The following is a 14,572-nucleotide window of genomic DNA, read 5'->3' as shown; positions in this document are numbered from 1 at the left end:
GGTAAGTATTTATGATATTTACAACAATTGACCTTTTCTATATCTGGTGATTTACAAAATGAATTTTAATCTTTTTTAATTTGTATATAATTTTTGTGTAAACTACAAATATGCAATATGTGTAGACATTTATTAATTAATAAATAGTCTAATTTGTTTAAACAATTTCTGAAAAAATCATTTTTTCCCAAAAATCCATGTTTTAATCATACTGTCATTACTAATCGTAGAAAAAGTTAAGGAATACTTTAATAAATAAATTATCTTCAATAAATAATTATCTAATAAAAATATAATTTTTATTAAAATAAAAATAAAATATAATTTATTAAAGTGTCCTTTAACTTTTTCTATGCCCATTAATGATACTATGATTTAAAAAAAATTATTTTTAGTGGCCGTTGTTGACAAGTGTTACTGTAAATAACAACTTTTAAAATCCATTCCGTAAAAACTTATATAAGTTATAGTATCTAGTAAGTAGCTACTTTTATTATTTCTTTTTCATTTATTGCAAACAGTAAATCAAAATCAAAATAGTCCGCTCTAATATTTATTTTTTACCAAAAATTAACAATAACTATTCATATTATGACGTTAACCTTAATGTATGCTTCTAATTTGCCAAGGAACACTTCCGGCATTTACAAACAAATTGTTGTAACTTTCCTTGCGTTCTTTAGCAGTATTGAATGAATGGTTGGTACCTTGATTTCCAATACCATGTAAGGACTGAATTTCGTTTCTCCATGAACCTGCCAGAAAATTTCCATCTTCATGTTCCCTATCTACACAAGTTGGAGTGAGATAAGACTTTGATTTCTTGCGTAGCCAATTATGGAGTGAACAAGCAGCACAAACGATCGCATCTACTGTGTCCAATTTAGTAGGTATGGGCTTCTCAAATATCCGGAATCTGCTTACTAAGATCCCAAAAGCATTTTCTATTATACGTCTGGCACGTGATAACCTATAGTTAAAAACTTTTTGTTCTACGTTAAGATTAACCCCTGGATACGGTTTCATTAAATATGGCTTTAATGGGAATGCTGCATCTCCAACCATAAACCCCTATTTTGGTAAGTCATCTTCCTGAGATTGGTAAACTGTGCAATTCTTAAAAACGCCTCCATCAGAGGCACTACCTGTTGCACCCACATCTATACACGAAAACCAGTAGTCGTGATCTGCAATTGCTAATAATATGATGCTGGTTGTTTTTTTGTAATTAAAAAATTAACTTCCACTTTTTGGAGGACTTTTAATTAGCACATGTTTTCCGTCTATCGCACCATAACAAGAAGGGAAATTCCATTTTCTTCTAAATCCACATTCGATCATATTCCATTCCTCTTCTGTATTAGGAACCTAAAATATAAATGTCATAATTTAATTGCTTGTTTTTTTAAGTTTTTATTTTTTATTTCTTTTGTTTCAGGATAACACACAAAATAACAATGATGACAATTTATCTGAAAGTCACGTTGGTCCAATTTCAGCTGGACCGCAAAATGAATCTCAGGTTGAACAGCCAGGTACATCATGTTCTGAAAATGAGAATCAAGCTGCTCTTCCACGTACACCACGTTCCGTAGATGGGTCATCTGCAGACAAACTAACACCGCCTCCAAAATCTAAACGCAGCAAATTATCTCAAATGGCCTTAATGATTAAGGATTTAAAAAATATGCAAGAGGATAGTGGAACCAAACGACCTTGAAATATTTGGAAAGAGTGTTGCATCACAATTACAAAAGTTATCAGATGAACAGGAAACAATTGCCCAGGAAAAGATACAGAGCATACTGAGTCAATGCAGACTTGCTGATATACGAGAGAAGAAGTTAAATGCTAATCAAAATTCAATTTGATTCAGTATTGAGTATTCAATCAAATACTCAATTTGAATGGGATCCTATATCTTTGAGAAATTATCCACCACGCTTCCGGCCAGTTGCAAGTTGTGCACTGCCAGAAGGTAGTCCATCCAGTGCTGCAACTTCATCGACTTTTACTTCCCACTGCAAGGATGACTGCTGCAGTGTTCCATCACCTATTGAAAGCCTTGACGAAGCAGAAGACGCTAGTTGTCTCGTTAAAATAGCTTATAATATTGCCAATTGTAAATAAAATTAATAAATTTAATAAATACTTTACCTTAATATATTGTTTTAATGCTGCATAAATTCTCCTGCACACTTTGGGTATAAATTTTGAGATAGTAGGTTTGGGCACACGGTATAAGTGACTCAGGCTTCGGTAAGACATTCCAGTAGCTAAATAAGTCAATGTTACTTCAAGTTTTATTTTTGCAGGTGATGCCTCTCTCATCACGGTATCTTGATACTGAATAGAACTTTCTATTAGAGAAAGTAGTTGGTCAAAATTTTCTGACGTAAGTCGTAACGCCAACCTGTACTCAGTGGGATTCTCTACTCTTAGTTGTTTTAACAAGAAAGATGAAGCTCCTGTTATAGATCTATCACTGATCCATTTTCTTACCCACAATCGTTTTTCCTTTACCACTTCTTCTTCCAACATATTAATCAGCTCCTCCCTTAATAGGACGAACATTTTCTTAACACATTTTCCCTTCAACAACTGCTTTTGCTGTAGCTCCATTTTTACAAAAGTAACACGACACGACACTGGCAAATGATAACAAACGACTGACTTCACATAGTAGGAACAGATGTGACAGTGAGACTGGCGCCAGCTACTGGATACGTGTAAACTTACCTGTCCAGCGCTGTCCTAGTCAAGCACTGGAATGCCAGTGAGACTGGCGCCCGTTACTGGATACGTGTAAACCTGCCTTTATATGTAGAAATGTATGATGTGAGATACTTTTTGACAAGAAATCCTACCCCACCATATGTTTCGTCTATTTTCTCTGTATAGTATAAGCGATTTCCAGAGTTTAAATGGATGCATTGTTCGCCTCTTCTTTTCACTTTTGACAGTCCCACAATATCCGACTTTATCTTGGATAGTTCTTCTTCTCATTCGTAGACCTTTTCATCTTTAGTAATAGATTGGATGTTGTATGTGGCTAGTAGTAACTGTTTTTGTTTGTTCGTATCTATTTTGGAGCGTTTTGTTAAGCTTGTGCCTCCCACAGAATCCGTGAGGCTAACCGGTTTGCCGGTGTGGGATTCTGAGCTGCTAGCTCTACCCACCTGGGATATCATCCCATTTTGTTTCAAGTTCAACATATTGTGTTTTGAGAGGTATAATGGCATTAAAACACCACGCTTACCGGACGGGTTGGTGAGTGTTCGCAGTATCACAGACGGTTAAATCAGTATTTGATTTTCGCCTGCGACTTTGTGGTACCGCATCTGTCAGAAATTGTATTCCTCAGCAACGGGCCACTAATGACACAGCTGCTGACCTGTGTCATGTCCTCCGTTGATGCGCGGGTACTTATTGGCGAAGCCTTATTCATACCTGTCCTGCATATCTACAGGAACTTTCCCTATCAGCCATTGGGATGCGCCATATCGGGGTTGAGGACTTTCCTGCCCAGTCTGTCTTGCACAAAGTACTGAAGGACCCCTACTCAGTTCAGCGTCCCTCCTCTACACAAACTAAGACCGGCACGGGTCGGAAAAGTCCGGTGGTTATCCAAAGGAATTATACTTGCAAGATTATTCAATTTAAAGTCAGAAGTTGAAATTTTGTTACTGACTTCAAAAAAAGGAAGATCTTCACAAAAGATTTACAGATGATAAAAATATGTTTTATTTGGCTTATTTGCCCGACTTTTTTTAGACATTTAATGTCCTGAATTTAAAGCTTCAAGGCCGTAAACACCTCTTAGACACTTATGATGCAATTAAGGGGTTTATAGAAAAAATATCGCTTTGGCAACGCCGCCTTCACAGTTCCAAGCCAAACTTTTCCTCTTTTCCTAAATTGAATGATCTCCTTGATGATATTCAAACCCTTTCACTACATCTAGTTTCGGATTTGAAAGACGTCATATTACGGCATTTGGAAGAACTGAAAAATCAAATTCGAAAGTACTTTCCAGATGTTAGCTCGGAAAACTGGGAATTTAAGTTGACAAGAGATCCTTTTCATATCGAAGTTGACATTCTTCCAGTTAACCTTCAAGAGCAGGCAATCGACTTAAGATGTGATTCACAAGCAACAGCAAATTTTGCAAACATGGACTTGGAAGAATTTTGGTTAAACTACTTTCCTGTTTTCCCAGAAGTGGCTTTAGTATCTGCGAAATTATTAGTCCAGTTTTCATCCACATATCTTTGAGAATCTGGTTTTTCTGCATGGCGTATATAAAATAAAAATGCCGTTCAAGGCTAGACGTTGAAAGTGACTTGAGGTGTGATCTGACACAGTTTCAACCGAATATCGAAAAACTTGTCAAGAACAGACAATGCCAATCCTCTCATTAAAAGTGCAAAAACACTCATATAAGACTTTCAACTTTATATGCGTATTTGATTTTTTGATTATTCTTTTTCTCAAATAAATAAACAATGTTAAGTTTAATGAGACATCAAATAAACTTTCGTATTTAAATATATCTCGAATTTTAGTTTGCATTCACAGCTTTTGCTAACGTAGAGTTAGCATCGTCAGTTTCACAATTTCACTGTTCTAACTTGAACCAACCAATTATTGACTGGAAGGGAGGTGTGAGCTATCTTCAGTGTTCAAAGGGGGCGCTAGTGCTGAAAGGTTGAGAACCGCTGCTTTACAGAAAAGTCGTCGGTAGAAATTTCTCCAAACCACAAACAAGAAAATATTCTAGTCGAAGTAAAAGTTTTAAAAACAAGTGAAGTAATTTTCGAGATAAATGATATACCTCTAATAATAGATGATACTGAAATTATAAACATACCTAAAATCAAGAACGCAACCTTGATAGCAGACGAAAATAAAATTTTCAACATGAAAGGAATAGAAGACCATTCAAATAAAGCTGAATCAAGTGTGACGAAAACGGTTAAAGATTTATCCAAAAAAAAACCGAGAAAACCCTAAACAGTTATGAAAATAATTAGTAAATGCTATATAAAATATATTGCGACTTACTTATATCGTCTATTAAAATAGTATCGTCTATTAAAATAGTTAAAACACGTATTTACGTAAATATAGCTATTTTATTAAATTAAATCAAACTCGTTCACAATGGTCATAATTAAATCACACCAAATTATTATCTCTCGTTCCGCTGTGTTTATGTGTCATCACCGAACAACCCGTGACCATATAAGGTAATTAGTGACCCAAGCCAATCACCGTATTAGAAGTTAAGTGTGTCTTCACAATGTCATAACAGAATACCAGTATTCCATCTTAAGCTGATTAGGACATTAGGAAGTTAGTGACTTAAGCTGATCAGCGTATTAGGATAATAGTGTGACTGCATTCGACCATCCTGACGTCACGATCGTCCTCGATCGTACAACACCTATTAAAAAAAATAATATGTTCTTTATTATTAAGAATGCTAATTTATAGAAAGGCTCCATCATTCTGCAGAATGACATAGTCTAAATCAATTCGTTTCAGATAGCTACAACTATCCATACAAGCTCATTTTTAAACATTAAAACATATGGCTGTCATTTTTCAGAATGACAATGTGAATAAATTTGTTTCGAATAGCTACGGCTATTCAAACAAACTCATTCAAGACATTAAAATATTTGGGGGTCATTCTGCAGAATGGTGAACTGAATATCCATTCAGAACATTAAAACATTTATTTGTCATTTTTCAGAATGACGAACTGAAAATCCATTCAGAACATTAGAACATTTATTTGTCATTTTTCAGAATGACGAACTGAAAATCCATTCAGAACATTAAAACATTTATTGGTCATTTTTCAGAATGACGAACTGAAAATCCATTCAGAACACTATAACATTTATTTGTCATTTTTCAGAATGACGAACTGAAAATCCATTCAGAACATTAGAACATTTATTTGTCATTTTTCAGAATGACGAACTGAAAATCCATTCAGAACATTAGAACATTTATTTGTCATTTTGCAGAATGACGAACTGAAAATCCATTCAGAACATTAAAACATTTATTTGTCATTTTGCAGAATGACGAACTGAAAATCCATTCAGAACATTAAAACATTTATTTGTCATTTTTCAGAATGACGAACTGAAAATCCATTCAGAACACTATAAAAACATTTATTTGTCATTTTGCAGAATGACGAACTGAACATCCATTCAGAACATTAAAACATTTATTTGTCATTTTGCAGAATGACGAACTGAAAATCCATTCAGAACATTAAAACATTTATTTGTCATTTTGCAGAATGACGAACTGAAAATCCATTCAGAATATTAGAACATTTATTTGTCATTTTTCAGAATGACGAACTGAAAATCCATTCATAACATTAAAACATTTATTTGTCATTTTTCAGAATGACGAACTGAAAATCCGTTCAGAACATTAGAACATTTATTTGTCATTTTGCAGAATGACGAACTGAAAATCCATTCAGAACATTAAAACATTTATTTGTCATTTTGCGGAATGACGAACTGAAAATCCATTCAGAACATTAAAACATTTATTTGTCATTTTTCAGAATGACGAACTGAAAATCCATTCAGAACATTAAAACATTTATTTGTCATTTTGCAGAATGACGAACTGAAAATCCATTCAGAACATTAGAACATTTATTTGTCATTTTGCAGAATGGCGAATAAAATAAATTTGCTTCAAATAGTCAGAACTACTCAAATAAACCCATTCAGATCATTGAAACACTTTGTTGTCATTTTTCAGAATGACAATTAAAATATTTTTTTTTTTTAGTTCCAGCTATTCAAACAAATTCCTTTTAAACAATAGAATATCTTTATGTCATTCTACAAAATGACTACACTATCATGTAACTAACCTGAATAATTTTAAGATCTTTGAATCTTAAATCTCTTGATGTTTTCTCCACCAACAACTCCTTCATAAGGACGCCTTTTTCTTGATGAATGTACATCTTCTGTTACACGATATCTATCATTTGGTAGAACCTCAACAATCCTGAATGGCCCTCTATACTTTTCTAAAAGCTTCTTACTTTCATTGTTTGCTGGAAAACTTGTAACTTTTGTCAATACCAGGTCACCAACAGCATATTTCACTGGAGAGCATTTTTTTATTAAATTCGTTATTCTGTTTGATTCTGTTTTCTTCTAATCGTTTAGCTACATCCTTTCTCAATAACATTACATCAATAATGTCCATATCATTATCATCTATGTATTTGTCTCCATCAACTCTTAATTTGTACCCGAAAAACACTTCACTGGGAGAAGATTTAGTTATTCGGTGTTTTGTCTCGTTTATTCCTTGTTGAATGTTTTTTAAATTCTTATCCCACATATCGGACTCAAACTTTGCACCCATTGTGGCCATGGTATCCAGTAATGTTTTATTTGCCCTTTCTCCTTGGCCGTTGCCTCTTGCCATTCCTACTGCAGTTGTAAACACTCTAATTCCTCTCTCTGCCTTATAATTCAAAAATTCTTTTGAAACAAAAGCTGATCCTGCATCTGATATCATTCGTTTGGTGTTACCAAATATTTTAAAAATTTCTTCTAAAGCACGAATAACATGTTTACTTGATGTATCTGGGACAGCTTCAACAAACACAAATTTAGAAAAGGCATCAATCAAAACCAAGACGTATTTATTTTGAGATTTCGTTAACACAAATGGCCCTAAATGATCGGCATGGAGTGTATGAAACGGTCTAGCATATGGAATGGAATGTAGATAGCCAGGCTTTTTTTCTCCCGGTTATTTATGGTATAAACAGGCAAGACAAGCCGAAATGTATTTCTTAATAAATCTTCGCATTCGTGGGAACCAATACCGTTCTTTTATTCTTTTAATTGTTTTATCCAACGCAAAATGTCCAATATCGTCATGATTCATTTTGACAATTTGCCAACGACAATCTTTAGGCACATACCATCTTCTACCATATTCCGCTATTTTATAAACTTTGTTTCCTCTTAAATCATATTTCTTGAAAGTATCCTTATGATTTTCCTGATCTCCTGACAAAAGAATAATCTTTTTTTATTTATTTCCGTATCTGTATCCTGTGCTTCTCTTAGATAGTCGTCTTCTTTGATGAGCATCACTTTAATTTCAAGACTTTCCCCTGCTTCAGTTCTTTCAAAGTTCCTACTTAAGGCATCTACATGTTGTAGTTGTACTCCTGATTTATGTTTTATTTCAAAACAAAAATTTTGTAAACACAAAACCCATCTTGCTGTTCTTGGGATTATTGTTTGTTTTACTAATGCATTTTTAACGGAATTGCAGTCTGTTATTACAGTAAAAGATCTTCCTGCTAAATATTATCTATACCTTTCTAGGGTTTTGACAATAGCCAAAAGCTCTAATTCAAAAGAATGATATTTCTTTTCTTCTTTTGTGGTTTGCTTGCTAAAATAGGCAATTGACTTTTCACGACCATCAACAATTTGAGTTATTATGCCTCCAAATCCTTCTCTACTTGCATCCGTGTAAACTATTATGTCATGTTTCGGATTAAATATTGTTAAAATTGGTTCTGAGACTATAACTTTCTTTATTTCTTTAACAATTTTTGTTTCTTCTTATGTCCATGTCCAATTTACATCTTTTTTTTATCAATAAGAAAAGAAAGGCTTGCGAACGATGAATTACTCTTTCGAATAATATTTGCATCCAATAATTCTTGTACTGTTTTTTGTAAAATTTCTTTGTCAGCTGCAGGTGTTCTGTAGGGACGAAACTTAACTACATCTGAACTTGTAATATCGATTCTCATAACAACAGAATGCGATTTTTTTTTAGAGCTTTCAAATTTGTATAAAAACAGTCCTCGTGATTTAGCAAAATATTTTCCAACATCATTTTCTCGTGTTTAGATATATTTCCGGTACTTATTTCTTTATCTAAGTCTCTCTTATATTTAAATGTTAAACTATTATCTATCCTATAGTACATAATATTTACATCTTCTGTAAAATTTCTTCCTATTAGAAGGTCATTAACCCAATCTTTATCCATGACATATAACATAATATTTAATTCTACAAAATCGATTTTTATTTTAGCAAATACATAATATTCAACTGATAAAGAATTTCCCAAAAATCCAGAAAGTTTTACATCTTTAGTTAACGATTTTGTTTCTAATTTAAACTTATCTGCCAATTCTTTTGAAATTAGCGAACAATCGCTGCCAAAATCAATGAATGCAGTATGGGTGTTCATTTAAGAAAATAATTTTATTAAATTTATTTTCGGAAGAATCAAACTGTATTTGTTTAACAGATTTTTTTTTTCTTCTAAATTTTTGTTCGTTTTATTTACTTTTATCTCTTGACATTCTTTGTTCTTTTTAAAACAGTATTGTTCAATATGACCTTTAATTTTAAAAAAAAAACCTGCATATTTGGTTTCTGTGGTGACAATCTTTTTTTAAATGACCCTGAATTCCACAGCACATACAAGGTTTATTCTTGTTAAATTTGTTATTAACAAATTTGTTATTATGTACAAATTTTGATTTGGAAAAACAATTGGATTTGTTAAATCAGGCAATTTTTCTGGACTTTTGTGATAAAGCTTATTTCTTAAATAAACTGCCAATAAATTGACATCTTTGATTTGAGCAACTTCAATAGCAGATTTAATATGTTCGTCTCTAATAGCACCAATTATTAAAGAAATCTCATCTGACTTGGAAAAATTTACTTTAAGTTTATTAATTTTTGCTAAATGTTCAAAATAAAATTCATATAATGAAGAACCCTCTGTTGGTTTATGATGGGCTACGTCCATAAAAAGATCATAAGTATTTCGTGTACTTTGAAAAGTATTTTCTAACACTGATCTCCATTGTGCCCAAGAAAATTGAGACCATGCAACTTCATTTTCAATAAAACTAGCGTACCATGTTTTAGAGGTACTTTTAAGCTTAGAAATCGCTTGAAATATCGTCGGTATACTGCGAAAACCAGGTAAATGACAAATTTTAAAATATTGAGTTAAGTATACCAAAATTCTCAGCTTTTTCCGCTCTACATACAGGTAAAACCAAATAAATGATACGACTTACCATTCAGCAGATAATTTGTGTAATAAACAAATAAGTTACACCTAATCAACTTTTCGTTTTCAAATAAAACAATAGATCGCTACTTACTTCCATAAAATTAAAGTTCTGTTGCATGTAAAACAAAGTAAGCCCACATATATTATTATGCCGGACAACAATATATTTCTACTACTGCAAACCATATTCAGTAAAAAGGTGATAAGTGTCTTTAATACATTTTACGTGTATGATTTATTAAAATTTCTCTTCCATATCGACTAGTAAAAATCTTTAAGTACACTTACTTCATTCTACGTGTTCGTTTTTGTATACCTTGACTACCTTCTCGGCGAAGAATCGGTAGACGAAATTGTTGTGGTTTCACTACTGGAACTACTATTTCGCTTGGACTTTTTCCTTTTCGGCATTTTGGACACTTTCAATCACTTAACATTAAAAACAGTTCACTAAATTCTACCGTAGGTTCTTTAACACACTTCTGATATCGTCTATTAAAATAGTATCGTCTATTAAAATAGTTAAAACACGTATTTACGTAAATATAGCTATTTTATTAAATTAAATCAAACTCGTTCACAATGGTCATAATTAAATCACACCAAATTATTATCTCTCGTTCCGCTGTGTTTATGTGTCATCACCGAACAACCCGTAACCATATAAGGTAATTAGTGACTCAAGCCAATCACCGTATTAGAAGTTGAGTGTGTCTTCACAATGTCATAACAGAACTACCAGTATTCCATCTTAAGCTGATTAGGACATTAGGAAGTTAGTGACTTAAGCTGATCAGCGTATTAGGATAATAGTGTGACTGCACTTAATATGGCCAGATATTTTAACACGAAAAGGCAAGAAGCAAACTTAAAAGGTTTCATTTGTTTTAACTTGATCAGATAAAAAAAAAATAAACTATAAATAGCATTTTTTGACTTTTAAAATATATGATTTGTCACTTTTACAAAAGTCTTTGGGTACTATAACAAACACAATTTGTCTGAGAATGCTGTATTATCTTAAACATATTCATTTTCAACTAAAAACATGCAATACAAAGCCGAGTCTTTCTTTATTTTAAATATTAATAAAACCACCACAAAAAAACTGTTCGACTAATGCGTTCAACCTTCGAACCGTTCTTATCACCAGTAATCGGTTTCTGAATCATATTATTCGGCATTATGATGAATCGAACGATATGTGGGTAGTTTTAAGCAATATAATTAGTCAGTAAACAGTGACACTTCTGCTAATAAAACAATTAGTACAGTACAGTGGGTGGACCTATTATAATATACAGTGTGTAAAAGCCAAATGGAATAAATTCATTATTTAGGTTACTGTACATATTTATAAAAAATCCCGAAACACGTCAAATTTAAATTATAACTTGACATTCTTTAACGTGAAAATGCAACCCCTACCTTCAGCCCCCTTAGAATGACAGGTACAACCCCCAATTTTTAAAATAGGAAGTATAGGCTTGTGATATATCGTTTGAAAGGTATTTTCATTCTCCATTCAAAAATGTTGTCGCTTTCAAGTTTATTAAGATTAATTAAGTTAAAATAAATTAAAATCATCACCAGGCACCAAAATACCATAATGGCATTACAGCAGCTTATAAAAGAAGTATGGAAAGAAGTCTATAAAAAAAGAAGAAATGAAAAAAATAGAAGAGGAGCGTAAAAAAAACAGAGGAAACCCGAAAGAAAAAAACTTTTATCATTAAAAAGGGTATTGTCAAATTTAATAATTTTACAATTTTAAAGTGGAACGTCATTCCGATATTCTTGAAATATCAAGAAAAGAAAGGTCCTATTTGAAAAACAAAAAATTAAGATTTAGTGCTGTCAAGTTAGTTATTTTGTTTAGTAGTTTCTTCTTTCTAAGCGTTTTTTTCTAACAAGTTTTACTTTTCTCTTAAAAGTGTTATTTTCATTACAATCTTACTACTTGATATTTGTGATCCTCTCATCTTTTCTTACATTTTTTGATATGGTAATGGCGGAGATAGTGGTGGTGGAGATGGTGACAATATATTTTGATATAATCTTTATATTTGATATACCAATGCTTAATTTGCAAGTAATGATAAAATTTACCAATGAAATAACATGTTGATTTATTTTTTAGACTCACATAACTGGATTTCAAAAAAATAAAATTATGAGCAAATATATAACAGCGATCATAAAAAATCTTCAAAGAAACTTTTATTTTTGGTACTATCACAATAAAATTTGTGTCGAATGTTTTCTTAGTGAATCTTTAAAATTTGCCGCAAATATTTTCCTGAAACAAAAAGCCGTTAGATATCACCGATGTAGATGTTCACATGTAAGTAAACATGTAGATGTTCACATGTAAGTAAAATGTTATTAATATTTTTCTACTAGCTTTTTATATTAATTTAAATAAATATATACCTGAGCTAAAATATTTTCTCTTTAAAGTTAGCTTTTAAGCATTAGTCATTTTAGACTAATGAGTTTATTTCCAGCTAGACCTATGTATTTTGTTTCGTATTTTCGCATTACCTATACGCATAAGTATTAGGTTTATTAGCCAAGATAGTATATTTTAGTCGTCTAGTTTTCCATGGGATCTAAGTACCCTTCTGATATTATTCCATATCTAAACCTTGTATTTTATTTAAACCTTTCAAAACCCTTTGCTGTACTGAATTTCTTTTGCAGTAAACACGTTTTATCTTTATAGCTGATTTAATCCTAATGGTATCTTTTATATTTTTTTCGTCATATTCCCTATTACATGTTTCAGTTTCGTAGGATTTTCGTCGTCAATATTTCATCCTATTAAAATAATAGGAGACAGAGACAAGAGCAAAAATGAAAAAGTACTAATAACAGGAGACGGTAATGTTTATGTGAAGGAAAGCTTGTCTTTGGAACAATTACAACTATTTAATGATTAAAGAGAACATAAAAAAAGTCATATATATCATCAAAAACACAATAGATGGCAAAGTTATTGGACCAGATGATGTACCCATCGAATTATTTAACCTCAATAATAAAGATGTTATTGATGTAATGGCTGAACTCCTTAATCTAATATATCAGACTGCCACAATCCTCAGACAATGGCTGCAATATGTCTTGCAAAATCTTGTATTAGTTCCCAAAAAGTCAACCTGCTCAGGTCACAAAACAATAGCTTTAGTGAGTTATATACTTTTTTTAAAGAATATAGCAGAGTTGTTTAAACTCTTAAATATAAAATAAGTGACACACAATTTAGCTTTAGAAATGATATGGTGACAAAAGATGCTTTTTAATATTGTTCTGAAGCTATTTTCTTGTGGCATTTTAAATTAATTACTATTTAAATGGGAATAAGCCACAATTAAAGGTTAAAATACGTTTATTGACGTTTCAATTTCCACTTCGGAAATCGTTCTCAAAATACGTATTTTGAGAACGATTTCCGAAGTGGAAATTGAAACGTCAATAAACGTATTTTAACCTTTAGTTGTGGCTTATTCCCATTTAAATAGTAATTAAAAGATGCTTTGTTGGGCTTGGACATATGATGTATGGACATAGATCAAGACATGTACTTATGTTTTGTAGACTCTGAAAAGTTATTTTAAACATTTAACAAAATAACCTTGTAAATATATTAAACAGCAAATATATTGATAGTCGTGGTATAAAAATTATATCTTATCTATATCGGAATCAAACTGCCAAGCTAAGAGTTGACAACCAGTATACCTGTTCGCCAAGGCTACGTGCTGTCCCCACTGCTCCTTAATGTGTACAGAGAAGCGGTATTTAAAGAAGCGCTCACAGATTTAATAGAGGGCTTATCTATCAATGGAGAAGTTTCGAATAACGTTTCGCAGATCATACAGTAAGGGCTGAACAAGAGTTCGAAGAAAACTTCAACTCACAGTTTCAGCAAAAAACTTTAGTTTAAAGAAAAAATATCAGCTATTTTAAAAGTCTTGGCAATATTATTGTCCAATCACAAAAACGACATTTGAATCAATCTTATACGTCAATAAAAAACCAAGACTGAGTTTATTGTTTGATGCAAGATTTTTCCTTTGTTTTTTTTTCTTTAACATTATTAACATTTGGTGATATTTATAGGAAAATGGATATGAAATAATTGACAAACTCGAAAATATAATTGAAATGCTACACACCGGTAAGTTATCAAAGGAATTTCCTCCGATGCAGCAAGTTAAAAAACAGTTAATTCAGATTGTTAAAAATTTATTGAAGCAAAACAACATTACAACTATATATGTTGATAATTTGCAAAATTTACTAAACTTAGATTCAGTAAATAGTATTATAATTTAATTGTAATTCAGTAAATAGTATTATAATTTAATTGTTGATTATATAATACAAATTCGTCTTAGTTAAACATATTTTTTATGTATTTAATATATATATA

General features: G+C 31.8%; 2 protein-coding genes across 2 annotated transcripts in view; one reads left to right on the top strand and one right to left on the bottom strand.

Moving 5' to 3' along the window:
• Window positions 1-14,475, top strand: part of LOC140446484 (uncharacterized) — a 67,624-nt gene extending 53,149 nt beyond the window's left edge. Inside the window, exons 5-6 of the mRNA XM_072539038.1 lie at window positions 12,275-12,478; window positions 14,260-14,475. Coding sequence (XP_072395139.1) covers window positions 12,275-12,478; window positions 14,260-14,475 — 420 coding nt within the window. The remainder of the gene's footprint in view (window positions 1-12,274; window positions 12,479-14,259) is intronic.
• On the bottom strand, window positions 548-5,248 carry LOC140446828 (uncharacterized). Its single transcript, XM_072539413.1, has 2 exons — window positions 2,158-5,248; window positions 548-1,368 (listed from the first exon to the last, which is right to left on the bottom strand). Exons 1-2 carry the CDS (start codon window positions 2,620-2,622, stop codon window positions 1,237-1,239), a joined length of 597 nt encoding a protein of 198 aa, XP_072395514.1. The 5' UTR covers window positions 2,623-5,248; the 3' UTR covers window positions 548-1,236.
• Window positions 14,476-14,572: the final 97 nt, after the last annotated feature.

Source organism: Diabrotica undecimpunctata, chromosome 7 (genome assembly GCF_040954645.1).
Source record: "Diabrotica undecimpunctata isolate CICGRU chromosome 7, icDiaUnde3, whole genome shotgun sequence".
Taxonomy (NCBI): Eukaryota; Metazoa; Arthropoda; class Insecta; order Coleoptera; family Chrysomelidae; genus Diabrotica; species Diabrotica undecimpunctata.
This window is presented reverse-complemented; position numbering and strand designations above follow the sequence as displayed.

What these genes read in the sequence shown, in the direction of transcription:
- LOC140446828 (XM_072539413.1), bottom strand. Translation starts at nt 2,622, where the DNA reads ATGGAGCTACAGCAAAAGCAGTTGTTGAAGGGAAAATGTGTTAAGAAA. An exon ending in CATTAAAACAATATATTAAG is followed by an intron (nt 1,369 to 2,157) that starts GTAAAGTATTTA and finishes TTTATATTTTAG; the next exon opens with GTTCCTAATACAGAAGAGGA.